Here is a 9,339-nt window from a genome sequence, read left to right as displayed (position 1 = left end):
CAGCCAATAGTCGCTGGGGGCCAGATCTGGAGAATATGGTGGGTGCGGCAGCAGTTGAAAGCCCAATTCGTACAATTTCGCCATCGTTTTCAGTGACTTGTGACACGGCGCGTTGTCTTGGTGGAACAGACGACTACCAAGAGTACCGTCACTCACAGCGGTGTAACTTGGGAACTACTGGGCGGATTTTCATGAATTTTTTTTTCCTGTCATCTAAGAGATGGCGCGTGATGGTAACAAGAAGAAATTTTCGTTACCGTTGCCATTTCACAAAAAGCCTCGGGACTTATTGACCGATGTGTTATGTGTGTATATGTATGTACAGGAAAGTAGAAAGGGAGATACTCTTGCAAATAATTATATACCATAAATTCTAATCCTTTAAGACACATTTACCTGCTCGCTGTATGTTGACTATACAATCATATGTCCAATCAATGTGTTGCACATATAAAGTAACAGACGGTGAATCTGGTGTTAAACATGTTGTCAAACTTTCCATGAATGTTTCTGCGATCGGTAAGTTATAATTTTTTAAATTCATTGGTATCCACCATCTTTCCTGACCGATTGGATTATACATCTGCGACAATCTTCCAATGTAAGAATCAGTTTCATCTTGCTCCATGGTTACAATTTGATAATGCCTATACGTTATCCAAGTTAAGAACTTATCTGATGGTATATAACATTTAAATGCTTTTATAGGTTGCATGGACCAGAAATCAAAAGAAACCGTTGAGCTAAAAGTGATAAATTAAAAAATTTATTGTCAGGGATCAAAATAATGTATTGCGTACAACGTAAATATGTACTCATTACTTAAGATTACATATTAACTTGTACATATAGATGGAATTCTGTAATATATTATATTTCAATTTTCTATTTCAGATATATTACAAGTCCTATTATATATTACTATTGGTAATACAATTTGTAAAAATTCAGTTTAATTTCAACACTTTAAGTAGGTAATTTTATACAATAGTTTATTAAGGAATGACACAAAAAATTGTATAAAGTTATAACGAATTTAATGAATTAAACAGATGAAGGAAAATGAAGGATACCTGAAAAACGAAAAAGTTACGAACATTATGTGATTACTGATTGAAAAGAAAGATATGTACCTATAAATATGAAATCAAGAGATATTCAGAAAAATTGCAACCATTACGAAAAGTTACGAACAACTTCATAAAATTATAATAACTGTTAAATTTATTATATAAGTACAATATACGACGAAATTATAGTTGACATATTTACTCACTATCTGTTTACATATGTACGAACATTCTTTCGAAACACTTTATCGGTAATTGCACTTTGGAGCATGCGTAAAACAGTTAGTGCTGTAATGGTACATATATGTTAATCAATCACAAATTGAACCTTTTGAACAAAATTTGTTTATCTAAGTTTTTTACATTAATTTTTTTAATAATATTCGTATGTACAAATATTTAATAAAATATCCTTTAACTATTCTTACCTTTTAAATAACGAGGAAAACTGAAAAGTGAATCAATTTCCAACAGGTTGATGATTTGAGGATTCATGTCAAAGTGAGAATCCAAATGAAGAGATTCGTATTGATTCTGCACTATGAGGAAATCCATGATTTTAGAATCATTGAAGATCTAAAAGCAATGTTTCTTAATTACACAAAATGTAAAGGTGAAAGACTATCCTCATTGGGATGGTGTAGCATGTGCTGCTGCTTAATGTTGTGTGCACATGTATGCACATTCTTGTTAAAATTATTTTACGAAGTTCATAAATCAGTTGAGAAATAAAAAATGAATGTAATTCTTAAAATAAAACTTCATACAATTTTAAAAGTTTAAACGATTTAAATTGAAAAATTTTTAACATTTAATTGAAAAGGCTTTTACGAGTCATGTTTACATTGTCATTTTTATTCCAGTTTAAAATTTTTGTCTAAATATTTTATTGCTATAAGCATCCCCTTAAAAAAGAAAAAAATGTACGCTTAGTGTATAAAAAAGTTACCGAATATTACATTCCTTTTAATAAAAAACGGATACGAAATAAATGCAATTAGCCGAGTATTTCATAACGCAAGACACGTAAAATATATTGAAAGTGACTAAACTGGTCAAATGGGTTATAGTGAAGAAAAAACTTGGCGTGCCCGGGTCACATTAATTCCATTTGTATGAATGTATTATCTCGTCACAATATTCGTATTATAAATTAAAATATAAAAATAATTGACATTTGTATGTAAATATAGTTTATATGTATATATATATATATAATATATATATATAGTGTCTAGTTTGTGAACATGAAAATATACTCACAAATAACAGACGTGATATAAACTATGGAGAAATAATATATATAAATAATATTGATAATATTTAGATGTAGAAATATATATATAGATAACGAATTTACAAAATTAGTAAGCAATTTTAACATATCTTGCTTGTTGAATTATTGTTTTCATGTATTGTATATGTCTGTAGAATATTGTATGTAATAACTTTTTTATTAATTCGTATTGCAAATAATTTCCGTACTATGAAGACACATTGGTACTACAATATTGCGTTTTAAACCAACCCGGGAACGCCAAGTTTTACTTCACTACAATTCAGTCAACATTTTAGTCATTTTCAAACTATCTATATGGCTTGCGTTATGAAATACTTAGCTAATTGCATTTATTTCATATCCGTTTTTTTTTGTTAAAAGGAATGTAATATTTGATACCTTTTCTATGCAGTTGGCGTAAGGTTTTTCTTCTTTTAAGACATTTTTCGTATGTACTGTAAAAAAAGATTGTAAGTGTGCCAGATTTAAGTGTTAAAGAATAAAAATGATAGATATACCAAATTTTTTAAATTAAGTTTATTATATTACGATGTTGATAAATATAAGAACCTTAGCGATGGTTTCTTCTCCAAACAAAGTAGCAAGTCCGTCGTGTAACCAGAATGGAGTCCACCAATTATAACTGAATACGTTACTAAACCATTGATATGCTATTTTGGGTGCTATTAAACGTGCGACTTTTATTTTGTGCATAAATGAATCTGATTGTTCATCACATATAAGATTGGCTTCTCTAAAAATTATTACAATTGTTTTAATAATTTCCGTGTAAAAATTATTGCTTATTTTTTGGTTGATGAAACATTAATTTCTTTACAGATTTAAATTTATATATAATTTGTTTATAATGATGCGTATAAAACGTTTTTCTAATTAATTTATACACGTATATAGAATTCGCGTAAAGTAGCCACGGCAGTGTCGCTGCGCTTGGCTTAGCGCCTAGACACTACCAGTATCTCCAGATAATGGATTATGATTTTGGTGACTACTAATAAAGCACAACAGGTCACATTTGATATACAAGGTGATTCGTATAAAGTGGCAGGCACAATTATCAATGAAATTTATAAAGACAAATGAAAAAATATTATATAAGTAGATTTTTAGCACGGAGAAACAGATTATATAGATAAAATCATTAATTTGTGCAAGTTTTGAAGTCGTTTCATGATTATCTCTACTTTTTCAATAAAAGTATGTTTCTTTATTAATTATTTGATTTTTTAAAATTATTTTAGATATAAATCTATTATGAGGAATTATTAAAATGTCAATAACACTTAAAATATTTTACACTTCATTCTAATGTATTTTGTTACGGAATAATGTAAAAAATACCTCTATGTTATTAATTTTTTCTGATACTTATATTTCAATATTTTTATGCACTGCTGATAAAATAAAATTGAATTGTTTTTAGAAATGAATGCAATTGCAAATTCCATATCTACTTTAAAGTACAGATTGTATAAAATTAATAATATCTAGTGTAATAATAGTTATTAACCCTCCCCGAACCAGGTGGAAAATCAACATCGTTCATGTATGGGTATATTTAAATATGCTACTTTTCATCATAAATATGCTATAATTTAGTTTAATAATTAGCGACAACGCACTCTCTATTTGCACGAAACCGGCAACAGGCGCGCGGTATTTTTTACGAAGTTATAGAAATTCATCTTGTGTGTGTGTGCTGGGGTCACACCCCACCTGATTCACGGATTAATAATTGTTTCAATAATTGAATTTTTATAATTAACTGAAGATTTCTTATAAAAATGTATATACGTAAAAATTCAAGTGTTTTAAATATTCAATTGATTTAATAATTTTCTCAATTAACAAATTGTTATATATTTAGAAGTATGTATTACGTATGAAAGATGAGCCCCCATTTCGATGTGCCGTCTTGTGGAAAATTTGGAATTGCAACATGATCCATTTTTGGAATATTTATCCCACTGAATTCAGATTTTAAGTGCAATGTGATATCATTTATGATTCTTCGTGTAAACTCCAATCGGGGAGACTGCTCTACTGAATAACAGTCGCACCACAAAGTAACGTTTTCGTTAATTTTAAGGTCATAATAATCAGTCACAACTATCGCAATTTGAAAAGTAGACATTAGAGGAGTAATATGGAAGTTGGTGCGTAATGAATCACTATAACTTTCATAGGTCATTTTCCTTGTCGGCATATTTGATAAAGCCGAATAATAGCGAGGATGTATTATTGAAATATTAAACGTGGCCTTGAAGTGCGGTTCATCCCAACAAGGGAACAATTGCCGCATTCCATTCGCTTGGATGTGTGGACCGAACAATAATCTACAACAATTTAATAAGAGTTATATTTGCTTTAAATAACATTAAATAATAATATACTTTTTACCATTTGATTTAATTTATAAAATAATTATATTATTGTGTGCATATAATGCATATATATATAATTTCAACTATTTAATATTTACTCACGCTGTGCGATTTCCCGTGTAGAAAACTTTGTGGATACTTTTATGGTTTTCTCTAAGATGACCGAAGAATTCTATTTTGAATGTGTAGAGCCCGGGAAATAATATATAAGATAAAACAATTTCTAAAATATTCGTGTCATAGTAATAACTGTATTTATTCGATATATATATTATACCACTATCTGTAGTCAAAGTTATATTTAGACGACTCATTAACAGATTTGATTGATGCAATCTTATATATTGAGTCGATTTAAGGACATTGAAGGTTATACGGGTTTTTCCATCAAAAACAAATGATCCATTATGATGACCTAAATCGAGTATCTTGTGCCAGAATAAAGCATTGTTACCAATATATCGATAAGTTATGTCTGTGTAGTCAAGTATCTCTATATGATAGTGCACGGGTGTCATGTTATAAGGTGCTTCCTTTGGAACGCTAAAACTGTTTACTTCTTTACTATTGAGAATAATTATTGCTATGATAAATATTACGGTGCTACTTATATGTGCTACGTTCATGTTGCTCCGGTTGCCGTTCTAAATATATACCAGGAAGTTTTTAATAAATTATAGGATACTAATGATGATCAATAAAAAAGCAATGCACATAGCTGTCTGTGATTACAGAGAAAGAGAGAGGGAGGGGAAGAGAGAGAGAGAGAGAGAGAGAGAGTGAGGGGGAGAGAGGGAGGGCGGGAGGTTATCGAAATCGTTATATTATTGTAATTATAATTATATTAATTAAAATACATAAAACTAAATAACGGGCAATTAAGAGCCTAAAAAACGCAGTAATTCGTGAGGTACTTATATACATATAATTGAAAAATTATCTATTACATGAACGTTTCGGCTATGTTCAAGCCAGTTGACTTTACGATTGACACTGCGAACGTTATGTCGTCTTATTACTTATTTAATATTTCTTTCTTGTCAACTGAATTTATGGAATATATATTTTTGTGCAGTTATGATGTACATTTCAATCAGTTAATCAACTAATTGAGAGTTACACTCACTCTCCGGATAAGGTAATCCGTGAGATTTGCTTACTGCACTCCATGGTCTGAATTTTAGATCGTCTTCCTGTTAGGATTATGAACTGTAAAACGCTGAGGATGGCTCGAACATAGCCGAAACGTTCATGTAATAGATAATTTTTCAATTATATGTGTATAAGTACCGCACGAATTACTGCGTTTTTTAGGCTCTTAATTGCCCGTTATTTAGTTTTATGTATTTTAATTAATTATCTCAAGAGCCCAATTGATTGATTTATTGGTTTATAATGATATTAATGGAACACTAAACATTCTTAATTTTAGTAATATTTCCAGCACTGTTGTGTTTATGTTAAAGATATTGTTACACCAACGATAAATTCTGAAACGTTTTTATTTCTTATTTTAACAAACATTTTTTATTGAATATGTACATTGCTTTTTTATTGATATTTTAAAGTCATATGAATATCTTATAAATAACTACAAAAAATTTTACTTTGTACTATAACATTTTTTTAAGGCAAATTAATTTTAAGTCATAAAACATTTACGAATACTTTACAAATAGCAAAAGTTATAGCATATTATATTCATACAGTACCTAACAAAACAACATTAAAGTGATCATATTTTACCGCTTTAAAGAAATAAAACTTTTATTGAATACATTTGAAGAACATAATTTGAAGCTATTATATAATTCAGTTTTTACGTACATATTCTTAAACACGTAACGTTTAGTCAAAAGTCAAATAATGTTTTCACAACTCCATTATTTCAAAAATAATCTATTGTGCACACTACAAATAAAATATTATCCTTTTAGGAACTTACCCTATATAATAAAATTGTACTATTGAGATATAATTTCCACTGCTAATTGCTATGTTCGCAACAATGATAACGAAACGAAATATAGATTGTAGTAAAATGTTTCCGATGGCTGCTATCTTTCTCTTCCGAGAAGTCACAACAGACTAATATCATCGACAACGACATACATAATAAATACTTACATGATAAATACAAAATGTCATTTAAATTTCCGTTTCTTTTAATGTACACATTCTATATTAGTTGACGTAATGTTAATCGGTTTTCTTTTCAGTGGAATACAAATTTAATGTGGATGAATATGTACGACTCATTTATTCGAATATGTTTGATATATTCTGCCATCAAACTGTTAATAACATATTATATTTTTAATGCATATAGTGACACTCTAAAAAAGTTTTATACATTTATCGAGACATTTTTTTAGTCATTTTAGAAGTATTTACATGAAAATTAAAATTGATTTAAATATGAACGGTTATAATATCTATTATATGTTTATCTACGTAAGCAAAATTATATTATGTTGAATCTTGATAAAATTTAATATAATTTCTTATACTCTCAACCTTGAAGGCTACTATATTCTATGCTGTACAGCCAATGCGGGCGCAAAATCGAGCCCTCCATTTTTTAACTCTGTCATATCTGTATGTACTTAGACTAAATTATATTTACCCGTTTTCTTACATTTATTCGTTTTTTTTTTACATTTACCAGATATCTACTCCAAGCTTTTCAAACTTGTTGGGCTGCGAGACGAAGAGGATCTTGGATTTCTCTGTCCTACAGCCAATTAACACGCTTGAAAATTTCATCGTACGGCAAAATTTTATAAGCGTACATTTGTGGCGCGTACATTTTTTCTTTTTTTATAAAAGTTTTTTAAAGTTTTTTATCTCACATTAAAAAGAATATGACAAGGCGAATAACATTTGTAATACAACCTGCCCCATTATAAGATAGATTGTCACAAGTGTGTGTGTGTGTGTGTGTGTGTGTGTCACCTACTAATGTTTTTATTAATGTCAGATAAATAAATTAAAACTTTATATTTAAAACTATATGTAAAAATATATTGTATTGTAATATAATATAGAGTAAATTTTTTGACAGATCTCGTTGTAGTATTTATTCGGAAATATGTAACAACTTGCTTCCTTTATATAAACTTACGTAGTATATTATGTATTTTTAAATAAATATTTTTCTTACAATTTTTTTTTTTAATTTATGAAACTGAATTGTTAGAAAATATATTTCAGAACAATATGATAAATCAATTTAAATAAATATAAACGGGAAGTTAGAATGAAAAAATAACACATTGTATTTACACATTGATTATTTTTATATTACGCAGTTAACTAATGTAAAGTTTTGAAATTATTATATTTTATATGATAAATTTTGAAATATAATTGAAAGGGTAAATTCAATAATTGAATTTTCTCACGCCTTATATTAATGAAATTATACTTATTCAACATGTTTTTACTCGAACTTTTTTTTGGAAGTTAAGTATATCTTAATGTCGAGACACTGCCATATTTCTTGATAAAATTAGAAGCTTCGTTAAACTTAAGAGCAGGTAAAAGCTAAAGGACGTCAAAGACATATATTGTAAGTATTTTTCAGGGATGACAGGTAACGCGTTACTTGTAACGTCGTTACTTTTTTTATTGTTACTTATTGTTAGTTATAATAACGATTTGGTAATAATTGAGTATACAATTGAGAAAATACAATGTATGAAATCCAGACTTCAATACGGTCGTGCAAAGCTTTCTTTAAAAAATAAATAGGAAACTGGAAACTAATGTAAAATTTTCGTAACAATTTTTTCCATCTTTTCAGTCAAATGTTATTAATTATATTTAAAAATGTCACTAAAAATATCAAAGAAAAAATATCATTGAGAACTAATGAGTTAATTTAGCGTATAATATATTTAGCGTATATTAATTTAGCATTTGAACTTCGTGGCTGCATTTTTGGTCATTTCTTATTGGTTCATTACACATTATACGTTACGACACGTGACATCATAATGCGCAGTCATATATCTGGCTTTACATCATGTACGGCTGAGTTCCACGAAATTCATTACTGAAAATGTATAATATATATAACGTAAACTGCAGATTTTCAGCGTTGACATAGGATAGAGTTTTAGATATCTATACTCTAACATAGAGCACTAAAGTGGTTCTGCACTTGCACCATGTCAGAGCAGCACTAGAGCGGAGTCAGTGCACGTGTGCCGAATTTACCAGCAGATAATACTCAACGTCAGTACATTAGAATACACGGTTTCTGATAGGTTGAAATAATATTTATTCCTATTCCTAATATTTCCTCCATTGTGTGCAGGGCCTTCAGTCTTTAACACAATGCCAAGGAACAGCGATAGCGATAGGAACAACACGATTTCAGAAATTAGGTACACTGGAATACACACTTTCTGATAGATTGAAATCGTGTTATTCCTATCTCCATCGCTATTCCTCCGCATTGTGTTTAAGGCTTTATACTCTCATAATCTCAAACTGTATCATTTAAATATTTTGAAATGTTGTCCTAGATTAATGATTCGTGTTTGGCACGATAGTATCTTTTTCAGTTAAAAAAAAAGAA

General features: G+C 29.0%; 1 protein-coding gene across 1 annotated transcript in view; it reads right to left on the bottom strand.

The window, feature by feature from the left end:
* LOC108757518 (aminopeptidase N-like) overlaps positions 1 to 5,924 on the bottom strand; it is an 11,483-nt gene extending 5,559 nt beyond the window's left edge. The window contains exons 1-6 of the mRNA XM_018501959.1: positions 5,881 to 5,924; positions 4,251 to 4,706; positions 2,920 to 3,103; positions 1,499 to 1,646; positions 1,277 to 1,358; positions 397 to 743 (exon numbers count right to left, since the gene is read on the bottom strand). Coding sequence (XP_018357461.1) covers positions 397 to 743; positions 1,277 to 1,358; positions 1,499 to 1,646; positions 2,920 to 3,103; positions 4,251 to 4,706; positions 5,881 to 5,924 — 1,261 coding nt within the window. The remainder of the gene's footprint in view (positions 1 to 396; positions 744 to 1,276; positions 1,359 to 1,498; positions 1,647 to 2,919; positions 3,104 to 4,250; positions 4,707 to 5,880) is intronic.
* Between the last annotated feature and the right edge of the window lie 3,415 nt (positions 5,925 to 9,339).

The sequence above is a fragment of the Trachymyrmex cornetzi genome, unplaced genomic scaffold, assembly GCF_001594075.2.
Source record: "Trachymyrmex cornetzi isolate Tcor2-1 unplaced genomic scaffold, Tcor1.1 scaffold146, whole genome shotgun sequence".
NCBI lineage: Eukaryota > Metazoa > Arthropoda > Insecta > Hymenoptera > Formicidae > Trachymyrmex > Trachymyrmex cornetzi.
The sequence above is the reverse complement of the archived record's forward strand: the minus strand, read 5'-3'. Positions and strand labels throughout refer to the sequence as shown.